This window comes from Hypanus sabinus, chromosome 16 (genome assembly GCF_030144855.1).
Source record: "Hypanus sabinus isolate sHypSab1 chromosome 16, sHypSab1.hap1, whole genome shotgun sequence".
Classification (NCBI taxonomy): domain Eukaryota; kingdom Metazoa; phylum Chordata; class Chondrichthyes; order Myliobatiformes; family Dasyatidae; genus Hypanus; species Hypanus sabinus.
The window spans coordinates 11,013,473-11,030,400 of NC_082721.1; the positions used below are offsets into that span (position 1 = coordinate 11,013,473).

The window sequence follows — 16,928 nt, forward strand, 5'->3', positions numbered from 1 at the left end:
ATCAACACCCATCCATTTCGGATGGGCCACTCATAGCATGGACATGATGGGCCAAAGGGACCGTTCTTATCCTATGACTCCACGACTCTCAACAACTTGTGGGAATGCAAAGGAAACTTCTGTCCCAGGGAGTGGTGGATCTTTGGACAACCCTAGCAACACACACAAAATGCTGGAGGAACTCAGCAGGTCAGGCAGCATCTATGGAGAGGAATAAACAGTCAATGTTTCAAGCTGAGACCCTTCATCAGGACTGGAAAGGAAGGGGGAGGACATTGGAATAAAACGGTGGGGGGAGTGGCAGGTGGCTAGCCGGAAGGTGATGGGTGAAGCCAGGTGGGTGGAAGAGGTCAAGGACTGGAGAAGAAGGAATCTGATAGGAAAGGAGAGTGGACATAGAAGAAAGGGAAGGAGGAGGTTAACCCGGGGTAAGTAATAGGCTGGTGAGAAGAAGTAAAAGGTGAGAATAGAGAAAGGTGGGGAAGGGAAATTTGTTTACTAGAAGGAGAGATCGATATTCATGCCAATATCCAGATGGAACATAAGGTGTTTCTCCTCTACCTTGAGGGTGACCTCATCGTGGCACAAGAGGAGGTTATGAACCAACACGTCAGAATGGGAATAGGAATAGGAATTAAAATGTTTGGCCACCAGGAATTCCCACTTACAGTGGATGCCCTGGAGGCGCTCGATTCAGGTTAAGTAAATTTAGACCATTCAGCTCCTATGCCTTATGGCCTAACATAACAGCATAATTTTTATTAACACCCATTATTCACAGTTTTCTTAAACAGAGGTCAAACTGGCATGTTGGGAATTGATCTGAGTTAATTGTCCGGTAACCTAAGCGGACACTAAATTGTGCATCTGTTGACTTCGCTCACTGCATTGAATAGAAAAGTCAGCGGAAGCCTGTAGAACAGTGCTTCTCTCATGAGGAATATATTGTAACTTTATGCCTGGATGAGCTAAGTGCAACTGGTTCCTTGGCAACGTGGTGGTTGTTAAAGACAGCAGCACTTGTCTCATTGCTCCCACAGGCAGGATAGCATTTCAGTGTTCACTTGGACTGCTTGACTCTAACTTTCCAGAGGCGTATTTGACTCCCCAAGAGGATGGAAGCTAACACTGAGAAAACGTATCCCACAATCGCAGCCCGGGAGAGAGGTAAGTGACCTTATGTTCTAGTTCAGAAAATTCAAAGTAACTTAACTATCAAAATACTTATATGTCACCATATACAACTGAGATTCATCTTCACAATAAATACAAAGAAACACAATAGAATCAATGAAGAAACACACACAATAAAAGACAGCCAAACAAGTAATGTGCAAAAGGGAACAAACTTTGCAAATGCAAAAAAGAAAAAATATAAGCAATAAATATCAAGAGCACGAGTTGAGGAATCCTTGAAAGAGAGTCCATAGATGTGGGATTGGCGTTGGCCTGAGTGAAGTTGAATGAAGATGTTCCCTCTGGTTCAAGAGCCTCATGGTTGAGATGTAATAACTGTTCCTGACCCTGGTGGTATGAGATAGATGTGAGGCTCCTCACAGCAGCAGCAAGGAAAGAACATGGCCTGGATGGTGGGGATCTTTGATGGTGGATGCTGCTTTCCTGTGACAGTGCTCTGTACAGATATGCTCAAAGATTGGGAGAGTTTTGTCTGTGATGGACTGGGCCATATCTACTACTTTTTGTAGCATTTTCCAAACAAGGGCATTGGTGTTTCCATGATGCAAATGGTCAAAATACTCCCCACCACACATTTATAGAAGTGTGACAGATTTTTAAATAACACATTGAATCTTCGCAAACTTCTAAGAAGGTAGAGGCACTGCAATGCCTTCTTTGCAATGGCACTTATTTTCTGGATCCAGAACAGATCCATTGAAATGATAACACCAAGGAATTTAAAGTTGCTGACCCTCCCCACCTCTGATCCCCCGATGAGGACTGGCTCATGGACCTCTGGTTTCCTCCCCCTGTAGTAAAAAAAAATCATCTTTGGTTTTGCTGACATTGAAATTGTTGTGGCACTGTTCATCCAGAATTTCAATATCTCTCCTATATGCTGATTTGGAAACCGCTTTTGATTTAGCCAGCAACAATGGTGTCATCAGCAATCTTAAATATGGCACTGGAGCAGTGCTTTGCCTTGCAGTTGTAAGTGTAAAGTGGGTACAGCAGAGGGCTTGTGGTGCACTTGTTCTGATGGAGATCGTGGAGGAGACGCTGTTGCCAATCTGAACAGACTGGGATCTGCAAGGGAGGAAGTTGAGGATCCGGTTGCACGAGGAGGTATAAAGGTTTTGACCTTGGAGATTATTGATTAGTTTTGAGGGGATAATATTATTGAATGCAGAGCTGTAATCAACAAAGGGCACCCCAGTGTGTGAAGATGTTGCAGTGAGGCAAGCTTTTACATAATGTCCAGGCTAGGAGAAATTGCAGATAGAGTGCAAATAGCCCAGGCGAGAAAAGTCTTTGAAGAACATAGCTTCCCTTTGCACAGCAAGGGGACTGGAAGTGAGCAAAGAATATAATCAAATTTCTTACTATCTTTCCTTTCGGTTAGTCCTGACGAAGGGTCTCGGCCCAAAGTGTCGACAGTGCTTCTCCCTATAGATGCTGCCTGGCCTGCTGTGTTCCACCAGCATTTTGTGTGTGTTGTAAAGAATATAATGGAAAGCTTCAAGGAGCGCACTCCAAGGAGAGAACAAAGTAGCATCATGAAATCTCAAAGTATCATCAGTTGTTAGCTTGTAGTTTCTATTGACTATTAACACCTGTACTTCAATGCCAAATGATCTTGCAAATAAAGAATTTGAACATTGACATAGTTATCAATTGGTCAATAACTGTAACTGTGAGTCCATTGTGTATGAAAATGGCATTTCTCTGTTCAGACTTCAGAACAGTGTGGGTGACAAGGGCCACCCTGTTCTCCTTGTGCACAATAAAGTATGATTGAGGAACGAGAGAGAGTTTCCAGAATCCAGCTAATCGATGATGACACTGGTAACATTTTGCTTAGGAGATTTACCAGGATGCTGCCTGGTCTAGAGGACAGGTCTTACGAAGCTAGGGCTTTTCCTTTTGGAGCAAATGAGAATGAGGGGTGACCTGATAGAGGAGTACAAGATGACAAGAGGCATACGTAGATCAAATAGGTAGCCGGGATGAAAATGGCTAATACAAGGGGTCATCATTTTAAGGAGATTGGAGGAAAATATTGGGGGTATGATAGAGTTATTTACACAGAGAATGGTGGGTGAGTGGAACGCTGTGTCAGAAGTGGTGGTAGAGGCAAATACAGTAGGGACATTTAAGAAAATATTAGATAGACACATGGATGATAGAAAAATGGAGGGTTCTATAGATTGACCTTATAGTAGGTTAAAAAGTGGGCATAATATTCCGTTCTGTGCTGTAATCTTCCACGTGCTATGAAGTTTAGTAACACCATTAAAACTGCAACTAGGAAGGTGCGCTGAGCAAATCTAAATATAAATTAATCAATTAATTTGTAAATGTGCTTGGTATTATATGAAAAGGTTCAATGGGAGAGATAATGGCAGAATAAAATTACCTTTTATACTTAATACTAAATGTTTAATGAACAACGTTCTTGTGTCTGTCCATGTGAAACGGCAGGAAAATAATGGAGAGCATAGATTTAAGTTAAGCATAAACAAATTAAAGTGGAGATGACCTTACATAAAGACACACGCAAAATGCTGGAGGAACTCAGGGGGTCAGGGCAGTACAGTACTCTTGCAGTTCTTCTTCTTGAGCCTGTCAACTCTACGGGTCATGGGCCACCAACAGCAGCTTGCCAAAGATCACTGTCCTGGCTAGCCTTTCAAATCCAAATGTAGTCCATCTATACATCTTCCAGGTGAAGATCCTTCCTCTCCCAGGGATGGGGTCTTCGGAGCTTCTGTTGGCATTTCTGTAGCTCTGGGTTTTTACGGGATGGGGTTTCCATTTCCATGCTCAACCCTGCTCCTTTTCCAGCCGGGGTTGGGACCATCCATGGCAGAGTTAGTGTAGCGGTTAGCGCAATGCTACTACAGCTCGGGGCATCGGAGTTCGGAGCTCAATTCCAGCACCATCTGTAAGGAGTTTGTACATTCTCCCAGTGACCATGTGGGTTTCCTCCCACAGTCCAAAGAAGTACAGTTTGTAAGTTAATTGGTCTTGTAACAAGCTGCACTGCCCAACAACCTACCTCTTTAATCCTATCCTAATCAGAGGACAATTTACGATGACCAATTAACCTACTAGCTGGTACATCTTTGGACCGTTTGAGGAAACCGGAGCACCATGTGGAAACACATGCAGTCTTCACAGAGAACGACAGAACTGAACTCCAAACTCTGATGCCCCAAGCTGAAGTGTCATGCTAACCACTGTGATACCATGGCACCCTGAGACAAACTTAGGTTTGTCTCAAAACCGAGTTAATGCACAACCACACAAAGTTAGCAATGTATTCTCTATAACGGTTGCCCTAGTAATTAGAGCAACTGCTGCATCAGGGTTAGATCTGTTGATCTGCAAATGATAAATGCAACTTACCATTAATTATTAATAGTCTTCTTATTTCCACTTACAACTTTTTGTCTCTTAGGAATAAGATTCTTGTTCTGTCATATTTATGAAAGACCTCCACTGGGGAAACGTTGCAAAAGTCAAGATTATATATTTATTTGAAAATTACCTCACATAGGCAAGACAGGGTCTGGTTCATTCCCAGGATCATGTGCTGAAACTAGTTAAGGCTAACAGTTAAAGCAACCGTATCTAATGAGTTTATACACTGACACACAATTAGTCTTCTGTGTGTGTATATATATATATATATATATATATATATACTACGGATGAACTATCATTCGGGAGGCAGAGGCAGAGATAGATAAGAGTTATCAGGAAGTAGTCACACCAAAAAGACAGGAGGTAGGCAAATGGGTGACAGTCAAGAGAGGCAGGGGGAGCAGACAGAGAGAGAAGAGCACCCCTGTGGCTGTTCCCATCAAAAATAAGTATACTATTTTGGATACTGTTGATGGGGATGACCTACCAGGAACAAGCTGCAGTGGTCCTGTCTCTGGCACTGAGGTTGGATCCTCGACTAGGAAGGGGAGGAGGGAAGAGAAGAGAGCGGTATTGATAGGGGATTCTATAGTCAAGGGGGCAGATAGGGAGATTTTGTGGGGAAGATCGGGAGTCTCGGATGGTATGTTGCTTCCCTGGTGCCGGGGTCCGAGACATCTCAGATCGGGTGCAGGCTATTCTCGAGAGCGAGTGCAAGAATCCAGATGTTGTGGTCCATGTAGGGACCAATGACGTGGGTAGGATGAGAGAGGGGGTCCTGCATAGGGAGTTAGGTGCGAAGCTGAAGAGCAGGACCTCCAGGGTAACAATCTCAGGATTGCTACCTGTGCCACGTGTGAGTGAGGCAAGGAACAGAAAAATTATAAAGATTAATATGTGGCTGAGAGGATGGTGCAGGAGGGAGGGCTTCAGGTTTGTAGATAATTGGGCTTTGTTCCAGGGAAGGTGGAATCTGTTCCGAAGGAACGGTTTACACCTGAACTGGAGCGGTACTAACATTCTTGCAGGGAAGTTTGCTAGTGCTTCTTGGGGGGGGGGGGTTTAAACTAAATTTGCAGGGGGCGGGGATCCAGAATGTGAGAGAGGATAGCGAGAGGAAGAATAAAGGACAGGTGGGGACTACACAGTTCCGGAATATTAAGTGTGTAATAGAGAAAGGTGAGGCGGAACAAGTGATAAGGAGGACACATGTACAGAGGGATGGTCTGACAGAACATGGAGTTAAATGTGCAGAAAGAATAAGTAAATTTAGGAAGGACAACAAAATTCTAGGGGCGTATAGCCCGATGGGAGTTTGGGGAGCTGGGTTAAGCACAATAGGCAGCGATTCAAACAGAGAGAAGAGGAATGGGCTAAAAATTCTACATCTGAATGTACGAAGTGTCAGAAATAAGGCAGATGAGCTTGAAGCCTAGGTGCGAATGGGTAACTATGATGTTGTTGGGATAACGGAGACATGGCTGCAGGGAGATCAGACCTGGGAAATGAATGTACAAGGGTATACGTGCTATCGTAGGGACAGAAATGTGGGCAGAGTGTGTGGGGTGGTCCTGTTGGTGAGGAATGAGATTCAGTCCTTTGCAAGGGGGGACATAGGGTCAGGAGAAGTAGAGTCTGTGTGGATAGAACTGAGGAACAGTAAGGGCAAAGAACCCAAATGGGTGTTGTCTACAGGCCACCAAACAGTATCATGGATATTGGGTGCAAGTTGAATAGGGAGTTAACATTGGCATGTGGCAAAGGTAATGTCGCAGTAGTTATGGGAGATTTCAACATGTAGATGAACTGGGAGAATCAGGTTGGTGCTGGACCACAGGATAGGGAGTTTGTAGAGTGCCTATGGGATGCATTCTTGGAACAGTTTGTACGAGAGCCAACCAGGGACAAGACTATTCTGGATTTAGTGTTATGTAATGAACAGGATTTGATAAACGATCTCGCAGTAAAGGAGCCATTAGGAGGTAGTGATCATAATATGATAAGTTTTTATCTGCAATTTGAGAAGGATAAGGGCAGTTCGGAGGTGTCAGTGTTGCAGTTGAACAGGGGAAACTATGGAGCCATGAGGGAGGAGCTGGCCAAAGTTCACTGGATGGATAGCCTAGCAGAAAAGACAGTGGAACAGCAATGGCAGGTATTCTTGGGAATAATGCACAAGGTGCAAAATCAGTTCATCCCCCAGAGAAGGAAGGATTCAAAGGGGGGAAAGGGGCCACAGTGGTTGACAAAGGAAGTCAGAGATTGCATAGCATTAAAAAAAAGGAAGTATGACAGAGCTAAGGTGAGTGGAAGGACAGATGACTGGGAAGTTTTTAAGGAACAACAAAACTTAACTAAAAAGCCAATACGGGGAGAAAAAATGAGGTACGAACGCAAGCTAGCCAGGAATATAAAGGAAGATAGCAAAAGCTTTTTTAGGTATGTGAAGAGAAAGAAGATAGTTAAGAACAATGTTGGGCCCTTGAAGAATGAATTGGGTGAAATTGTTATGGGAAACAGAGAAATGGCAGAAGAATTTAATGAGTACTTTAGATCTGTTTTCACTAAGGAAGACACAAGCAATCTCCCAGATGTTTGGATGGGCCAAGGACATAGGGTAACAGAGGAAATGAAACAGATTGACATTAGGAAGTAAACAGTGATGAGAAGACTGATGGGACTGAAGGCTGACAAATCCCCAGGTCCAGATGGTCTGCATCCTAGGGTACTAAAGGAGGTGGCCCTGGAAATTGCGGATGCATTGGTAATCATTTTCCAATGTTCCTTAGGATCAGTATCAGTTCCTGAGGATTGGAGAATGGCTAATGTTATCCCACTTTTTAAGAAAGGAGGGAGGGGGAAAACAGAGAACTATCAACCTGTCAGCCTGACATCGGTGGTGGGGAAGATGCTAGAGTCCATTATTAAGGATGAAATAGTGGCATATCTAGATAGCAGTGATAGGATTGGGCCAAGCCAGCATGGATTTACCAAGGGTAAATCATGCTTGACTAATCTGTTGGAGTTTTTCGAGGATGTAACCAGGAAGTTAGACAGGGGAGATCCAGTGGATGTAGTGTACCTCGATTTTCAGCAGGCATTTGATAAGGTCCCACATAGGAGATTGGTGGGTAAAATCAAAGCTCAGGGCATCGGGGGGAAGACATTTACATGGATAGAAAACTGGTTGGCAGATCGAAAGCAAAGGTTAGCAGTGAATGGGTGTTTCTTGGAATGGCAGGTGGTGACTAGTGGGGTGCCACAGGGCTCGACAATTTACGTCAACGATTTGGATGAAGGCATTGAAAATAACATCTGCAAATTTGCTGATGATACTAAGCTGGGTGGCAGTGTGACATGTGATGAGGATATTAGGAGAATTCAGGGTGACTTGGATAGGCTGAGTGAGTGGGCAGATACTTGGCAGATGACGTTTAATGTGAATAAGTGTGAGGTTATCCACTTTGGGATTAAGAACAGGAAGGCAGATTATTATCTGAACGGTATAGAGTTAGGTAAGGGAGAAATACAAAGAGATCTAGGAGTCCTTGTTCATCAGTCACTGAAGGTGAATGAGCAAGTGCAGCAGGCGGTGAAGAAGGCTAATGGAATGTTGGCCTTTATTACAAAGGGAATTGAGTACAAGAGCAAGGAAATCCTCTTGCATTTGTACAGAGCCCTGGTGAGACCACACCTGGAGTATTGTGTACAGCTTTGGTCTCCAGGGTTAAGGAAGGACATCCTGGCTGTAGAAGAAGTGCAGCGTAGATTCACAAGGTTAATTCCTGGGATGTCTGGACTGTCTTACGCAGAGGGGTTAGAGAGACTGGGCTTGTATATGCTGAAATTAGGGAGATTGAGAGGGGATCTGATTGAAACATATAAGATTATTAAGGGATTGGACAAGATAGAGGCAGGAAATATGTTCCAGATGCTGGGAGAGTCCAGTACCAGAGGGCATTGTTTGAGAATAAGGGGTAGGTCATTTAGGACAGAGTTAAGGTAAAACTTCTTCTCCCAGAGAGTTGTGGGGGGTCTGGAATGCACTGCCTCGGAAGGTAGTGGAGGCCAATTCTCTAGATGCTTTCAAGAAGGAGCTGGATAGTTATCTTATGGATAGGGGAATCAAGGGATATGGGGACAAGGCAGGAACCGGGTATTGATAGTAGTTGATCAGCCATGATCTCAAAATGGCGGTGCAGGCTCAAAGGGCCGAATGGACTGCTTCTGCACCTATTGTCTATTGAAACAAACTGATCCTCAGCAAGTAGCCACGTTGTCACAGATGGCTGTGGAAGCCAAGTCATTGGGAAAGGGTGCTCGATTAGTCAGGGTGTTGAAGATTATGGGGAGAAGGTAGGAGAATGGAGTTCAGAGCCATGATGGAATGGCAGAGCAGTCTCGATGGGCTGAATGGACTAATTCTGCTCTTGCGTTATGATCTTATGGCTGATATGAGGGAGCATATTTTTAATGTGGGGGGATATCAGGGGTAGATTTTTTATGCAGAGAGCAGGTGCATGGAGGGGTAAGGTGCTCCTTCCCTCCGTTAGACTGCAGGTCACCCTCGGCCAAGGTGTAGCACCTGCTTATCCCCCACCCCCCAATCAGGGTCACGTGAACCTGTGGGACCAGGTGGTGGATGATCATATGAGTAGCTGGTGCATATCACATGTCCTGGTTGTGCAAACACTGGCGCAAGAAGGCAAAAATTTGCTGAGAACAATCATGGTCAGAGCCCATGATCACCTATGGTATTCAACACGGCACATAATGACAATGATGACTAGAAGGCCTATGATACACTGTACTTCTTCCATTCCCTGCAGCATAGAATGAGGAGAGATTTGATAGAAGTACTGTACAGAAAATTACGAGAGATATGGGTAGAGTAAATGCAAGCAGGCTTATTCCACTGATATTAGGTGAGACTAGAACTAAAGGTCACAGGTTAAGGGGTGAAACGTGAAATATTTAAGAGGAACATGAGGAAGACCATCTTCACTCAGAGGGTGATGAGAAATATGGATGTGGGGTTGATTTCAACATTTAAAAGTTTGGCTAGTTACATGGATGGGGGAGTTTGAGGGCTATGGTCCAGGTGCAGGCCAATGGGACTAGGCAGGGTAATGGTTGAGGATGGACTGGATGGGCCGAAGGGCCTGGTTTTGTGCTGTAGTGCTATGACTACAGAGCTGGTAAGTGGTAGGTTGATCTGGGTAAAGGAGGGGGAGACTGGGAGGTGATAGGTGGAAGTGATAGGAGAGGACAGTGGAGCATAGAATAAAGGGAGGGAAGTGGAGAGGGGAACCAGTAGGAGGAATATGTGGGCAATAAACCAACGGGGGAGGAAACGACATAGGGTGATGGGGGCTCGTTGGATATGGAAGGGAAGGAAGAGAAAAAGGACAGAGAGGGATCAGTTACTGGAAGTTTGAGAGTTTGATGTTCATGCTGCCCGGCCGAAGAATCCTACTTAGTGGTTTTAAGAAGCCCCTATGATACACTGTACTTATTTCATTTAAGAGTTGCCTTTTCTGCAATTATCACAAAGACAACATTTAATCTCCGATTTTATAAGGGCCCGGACCAGGAAGATATGGATTACCTCCTGCCATTGGGTTCGTGGGACATGATCTTACCAAACACACAAATCCAGCTTACACTTTCGGGAGAAAACACAGCAGTGTATGTAAGTGATGCTCGTAAAAAGTGTGACAAAGCAAAGAGCTTTTAACAAAAGCACAGTCAATAATGTTCTGTGAAGAGGAATGTAACAATGCCCTACCACTACATGATGTAGCAATACTCTACCCTTGCATGATAAAATTACTAACATGGAAACACAATCACCAATAATCTCCCACTTAATGTTTTTGAACTATGGTTTTGATTTGACTTCATTTGGTTGATGTTATCTGGCAGCTAGTGAATCACTGGAAAGTTTTCCTAAGTTTGCTGAGCAGACAACGGACAGTAATAATGCAGTTCTTGCTGCATTGTTAGATGCTTAACGGACTCCACATGTATCTTGAAATCCCCTCATCCAGGCAAGGGGTGGTGAATGTATGACACACGTGCCCAAGATGGTACACACAATAGTTTAATTTTTTTACTTATTGAGATACCGTGTGGAACAGGCCCCTCTGGCCCTTTGAGTTGTGCCACCCAGCAAACCCCTGATTTAATCCTAGCCTACTCACAGGACAATTTAAAATCACCAGCTCATCTACCAACCGGTATGTCTTTGGACTGTGGGAGGAAACCGGAGTACCCGGAGGAAATCAGGTGGTTATGGGAAGAAAGTATAAACTCCTTCCAGGCAGTGGTGGGAATTGAACTCAGGTCACTGGTATTGTAAAGTGTTGTGTTAACTACTACGGTACCGTTAGGTTGACATGCGGCATGCAGTGCCGCCTCTTAATTAAAATGCCAACCCATAATAACTATATAATACTGAAAAAAATTAGGCCTCATTCACTTAATTAGTCTATCACAACCTTGTGGGCCGAAAGGCCTGCTCCTCTACTTTACTGTTCTGTGTTCTTTGTCCTTCAGCCCACAATGTTGTGCCGAACAATTAAATTAGTAATCGAAGGACTAACTAAATGCCAGGAGTCTGTAACCTCTCTGTGTGACTGCCTGGGTTTCCTCCCACATTCCAACAATGTAGGGTTTGTAGGTTAATTGGTCATTGCAAATTGTCCCACGATTACCATAGAACATTACAGCACAGTACAGGCACCTTCAGTCCTCCATGTTGTGCTGACCCATATGATACTTAAAAAAAGTACTAAACCCACACTACCCCATAACCCTCCATTTTTCTTTCATCCATGTGCCTGTCCAAGAGGCTCTTAAATCCCCCTAATGTTTTAGCCTCCACCACCATCCCTGGCAAGTCATTCCAGGCCCTCACAAACCTCTGTGTAAAAAACTTACCCCTGATGTCTCCCCTAAACTTCCCTCCCTTAATTTTGTACATAAGCCCTCTGGTGTTTGCTATTGGTGCCCTGGGAAACAGGTACTGACTATCCACTGATTGCTGGGACAGCTCGAAGGGTTGGAAGGGCCTACTCCGCACTGTATGTCAATAAATAAACCATCCCCTTATACCTACACAATGTCCATACCCTTCCATTTCTCTCACAGTCATGTGCCGCTAAACATCTCCTAGAAGTCCCCAATGTAGCTGCCTCTACCACCACCCCAGGCAGCAGATTCCAGGTGCCCAACACTCTCTGTGTACAAGGAAGACTGAGCTGCACCGCTCCTTGTTACTATCGATGGTGAGGACGTGGCTGTGGTGAGGACCTACAAGTACCTGGGGTGCACCTGGATGACAGATTTGAGTGGAACACCAACACAAGGGTTGTGTACAAGAAGGGCCAGAGTTGCCTCTGCTTCCTGAGGAGACTGAGGTCCTTTGGATTATGCAGGTCTCTCCTTCACATGTCCTACCAGTCTGTTGTCACCAGTACGATCTTCTGCGCAGTGGTGTGCTGGGGCAATGGCATCAATATGGGTGATGCCAACAGGTTTGATAAACTGATTAGAAAGGCTGGCTCTGTGATAGGAGTCAAAGTGGACACATTGGAGGCTGTGGTAGAACAAAGGACCCTCCAGAAAACAGAGCATATGCAGTGCTTCCAATATGTGTGCTGAATGGGGCCGAGAGAGACACCCATAACTTTTTCAGCCACAGACTCAACCTTGACATTGATTCTAAGAGTTTAATGTAAAAGGAAATAGGAGGCGGGGGACACCAGGCTTGCTGACAGAATAACCTTTAAAGTGATCCTTTTTTTGCTCTTGCCAGTGTATCACACCGAATGCAGTCCAGGTCCCCGGTATTACATTGACCCAAAGATCACACGCTTCGGCAGAAGTGGAACTCCCTCATACTCCATGTCGGGTCGAGCGAAAACTTGTGGTGAGTGAAGTAAATCTGTGGGTATATTCAAAGCGGAGGCTGATAGGTTCTTGATTAGTCAGGGCATGAATGGTTACAGGGAGAAGTCAGGAGATTGGGGCAGAGAGGGAAATGGATCAGCCATGATGAAATAGTGGAGCAGACTCGATGGGCCAAGTGACCTAATTTGGACCTACATCTCATGGTCTTCTGGTCTAAGTAGGTGGGTTGTGTGGCTCATTGGGTTGGGAGGGCCCGTTCCATGTTGTATCACTGAGTAAAATAAATTACATGGTAAAAATTGTGTGAAAATGTGAAAGGTAAAAGAAAAAGATTCAGAAATATTTAAATCTAAAATATAGCTCTTACTTTTACGGTCACATGCCTGGTTAATTTGAAGTTTTTGCTTTATTTAGATCTTTCTCAGAAGCCAGGAGTACCAGGACCAGGTGCCTATAACCCAGAGAGAACACTCCACCTCAGCAAGCACAGATCACCAGCTTTCTCAATGGGATTCAGAACTAGATATCGAAAGCTGGACACAGTGCCGGCCCCTAATAGCTACACACTTCCATCCCTAATGGGGCCGAAGGTTCCTACCAAGCCTTCCAGTGCTAGTTTTTCAGTTACTGGGAGGACAAGAGGAGAGGATCTATCCAGAACCCCAGGGCCTGGCCGGTACAGTCGTACTGACCCGAATGTTTTCCTACGCAAACAACCAGCTTACTCAATGCTGGGTCGGCATGACTTGCCCACTTATTATACGCAGGCGCCAGGACCTGGAGCACACAACCCTGAAAAAGTGACCATCAATAAGCCCAGTATCCCTGCCTTTTCCCTGGGAATGCGGCACTCGGAATTTGTGACCCCTCTGATCGTTGACATTTCCGATTGACTTCCCGCTCAGTAACTAACAGCTGGAACATTAAGGCTTAACTCTAGTTTAAAATAAGTGTTGTTTTAAAGTTCTGTAAACCAATAAAACTGGTATCTACGCTCAGTGGTCAATTTATTAGGGATACCAGCATACCTGCTTGTTAATGCAAATACATATCTAATCAGCCAATCACATGACAGCAACTCAATGCATAAAAGCAATGCAAACATGGTCAATTGTTGTTCAGACCAAATATCAGAATGGGGAAGAAATGTGATCTAAGTGACTTTGATCATGGAATGATTGTCGGTGCCAGATGGGGTGGTTTGAGTATCTCAGAAAATGCCGATCTCGTGATTTTCACACACTAGTCTCTTGAGTTCACAGAGAATGGTGTGAAGAACAAACATTTAGTGAGCGGCAGTTCTGTGGATGTTAATGAGTCAGGGCGGAGGAGTATGGCCAGAGTGGTTCAAGCGGACATGAAGGTAGCAGAACTCAACCACACGTTACAACAGTGACGTGCAGGAGAGCATCTCAAGTGCACAACACATCGAATCTTGAAGTGGATGGGCTACAGCAGCAGAAGGTATTAATGTACCTAATAAAGCAGCCACTGAGTGTAATTTTTATATTATTGTGTTATTTTTATTGATAGATTTAATGAAGCTTGCTGACAGTCTTCAGATGCAATGGAAAGGCATTGGTTAAATATTACAATGATCAGATGAACAGTTGCAACTCACTGTTGGAAAAAATTCACCACACTGTAGTTAGTAGTTGAAATCACTCAAAACAAAACTTCATTCACCTAACACTGATGCTGAAATTAATCTGACACAATCACTGTAACTGAGTTGCTCTTGAATTGATTGAACTTACTCTTATTTTTCTCTCAAGAAGGTTTTTAGGATTGCTGACATTTTGTAACTCAGCAATGCCACAAAAAGGGCATGCATTGTATTCCCTTTCTATGCACTGTACACTAAGATTCCTTGGAGTTTAGAAGACAGAGGAAATTTGATAGAGACATACAAAATTATGAGGAGGTATAGATAAGGTAAATGCAAGCAGGGTTTTTCCACTGAGGTTGGTCATGGGTTAAGGGTGAAAGGAGAAAAGTTTAAGGGGAACACGAGTGGAAACTTCTTCACCCTTAGAAGGACTTGAGAGTGTGGAACTGTAAATGCCTCCAAGAAAATTAATCTCAAGGTAGTACAAGGTAACAAACATATTTTGATAATACATTCAATTCAACTGATTTATTTTCCGTCTCTTATTTTAATTGAATTGAATTGAAGAGTTAACCATATTGGTGAGCCAGAAGCCTCTGATGGATGAGAGGAAGAGCAGATTTCCTTCATTCAAGGTGATCAGTGAATGTGATAGGTTTTCATGATAAAGCTCTTGTTCTAAGGATCAACATTACTACGTCTGATTTCTTAGACTGTAATTACTAGAATTTAACCTTGGAAAGCTATAAAAAGGAGACTGCTTTTAAAAGTGTCTGATATAAAAATGGGTGGTGAGGTGGAAAACTGTCTCCATCAAAGGAGGGGTAAGGCACACCTCCCCTCCGCTAGCCTCCAGGTCACCCTTGGGCAAGGTGTAGAAACTGCTTAACCCCCAATCAGGGTCACGTGAAGCTATGGGAGCAGGTGGTGGATGGTCGTATTGGTTATGTGACCACTGACGCCAGGGAATCTTTGAATAGTATTGAGAATCATCTTGTAAAGACACTGCCAAGAAGGCAGCAATGACAAATCACTTCTGTAGAAAAGTTTGCCAAGAACAATCACGGTCAAAGACCATGATCACTTACGCCATAAGACACGGCACAGAATGATGACGAAATGAAAAATGCTCTCTACAGTTTTATTTAACTAGTTTCTTCATTCATTCGGACTCCAGGTCTATCAAACTATATTCATCTTTTAGTTCTGGCTTTTACTTGGAACAAGATTCTTGAATTCTTTAAAATACCCTGCATGGTTTCTGAAACCAAACAAAATAATGTCTGTCAGAAACAACATACATACAATGCCAGAGGAACTCAGCAAGTCAGACATCTATGGAGACTGACGGTTGATGTTTTGGGCCGAGACCCTTCATCGGGACCAGGATGAAGGGTCCTGGCTCGAGATATCAGATGTTTATTTTCCTCCACGGATGCTGTCTGTCCTGGTCAGTTCCTCCAGCATCTTACGTATCTTCAATAGTTCCATTTAATAGCAGAGAATGTATACAATATACAAACCTGAAATTCTTACTCTGCAGACAACCTCAAAACAGAAGAAAATAACACTTACCCCAAAGCCCCCTGCCTCCACCCATACACAAGCAGCATCGACCCCTCACCCATTTACGTTGCTCTAGATCTCCAGCATTTGCAAAATCTCCTGTGTGCGGTCCAGAACAAGTTAACATTTTTATATAAGTTAATACATCTATTTCTAGAAATCACAAACACAGTGACTTCAGCTTTAGTTCAGTGCCATTTTATTTAAAAAGTCCAATGAAGCTGGGGAAATTTGAAAGGAAAACCTGTTAAATACCTCAGTTATGCCCCAAAAGAATTCCGTTATCAACTTTATGAACTCTGCAAAACTGAGGGATATGACAAAACCGAGGGATATGAATGGACGCTAGGAGCGAAGTTGGAATTGCACTGAGCCGATTTTGAAAGGCCGAGAGGTCTAGGCCTGGAGCGTTTCACTGCAGCAGGGCCCGTGTCCTAGCGTGCAGCACGGTCCGGAGTTTGGACGATTTAAGTGCCAGCTCAGATAGACTGGAAAGGCAGGATGTTGGGGCTGGAGGCAAGGCTCAGGCCAACTCCGCTTGCTCTTCCCAGATACTCACTCCACTCTCTGCAGTGCCAAGGCTTTGAGACTGCTCCAGGATTCGGATCCCTTGACTCAGTTTGATTCGGATTTATTTGCACGTTTGTGTTTCTTTCCTCTTTCTCTGTGCATTGGGTGTTGGTCTTTCTTCTGTAAGTTGGGCTCTTTTGGGTCTCTTGCTTTGTGGCTGACTGTAAGCAAATGAATCTCAGGGTTGTATAATTTATACATACTTTGATAATAAATGGACTTTGAATAAGTAATTGTCCTTTCGAATTATATTCACGGAATGGCTTGAGACGATAGGAAATATATATACCGTTCAAAATATTACTTCAGAAGAAATGAAATGTACTTTTCACTTCCTCTTCCACTGCTATGCTTATAGAAATTACTAAGTTATGCATGGATATTAATTTATCAGTTGAAAACCCCACACAAGTTCAGATTGCAAAGATCAAGAACAGATTATTGTGTAACAGATTCAAACTTGAAAGCAAGAGGAAGCAAACTGATAGATGTCACAAGTATTTCACAAAAACAAAGGTTGCAATTGTCCAAGCAAGCGTTCAGATGGGAAATAGAGGAAGTTGGCCAATGTGCCACAGTACAAACACAAAGATGGACTTGATGATAGTTCTGCTAACAAAATGGCAGCACACTATTTTTGCAGCATCTATTTCATTATTTTTGA

The 16,928-nt window shown here is 43.8% G+C and overlaps 1 protein-coding gene across 2 annotated transcripts; it reads left to right on the forward strand.

Annotated features, from left to right (window-relative positions):
• The first annotated feature begins 1,011 nt into the window (after positions 1-1,011).
• LOC132406008 (outer dense fiber protein 3-like protein 2) lies at positions 1,012-13,513 on the forward strand. Of its 2 annotated transcripts, XM_059991125.1 has the most exons (4): positions 1,012-1,167; positions 10,187-10,297; positions 12,425-12,538; positions 12,934-13,513. In XM_059991125.1, the coding sequence occupies exons 1-4, from the start codon at positions 1,116-1,118 to the stop codon at positions 13,410-13,412; spliced, it is 756 nt and encodes a 251-aa protein (XP_059847108.1). In that variant the 5' UTR covers positions 1,012-1,115; the 3' UTR covers positions 13,413-13,513. The 2 variants fall into 2 exon arrangements, with proteins under 2 accessions (XP_059847108.1, XP_059847109.1); XM_059991126.1 differs by lacking the exon at positions 10,187-10,297.
• The last annotated feature ends 3,415 nt before the right edge of the window (positions 13,514-16,928 follow it).

Coding starts and splice junctions, on each gene's coding strand:
- LOC132406008 (XM_059991125.1), top strand. CDS start 1,116: ATGGAAGCTAACACTGAGAAAACGTATCCCACAATCGCAGCCCGGGAG. Junction 10,298..12,424: donor GAGAAAACACAGCAGTGTAT/GTAAGTGATGCT, acceptor TGCTCTTGCCAG/TGTATCACACCGAATGCAGT. Junction 12,539..12,933: donor GGGTCGAGCGAAAACTTGTG/GTGAGTGAAGTA, acceptor TGCTTTATTTAG/ATCTTTCTCAGAAGCCAGGA.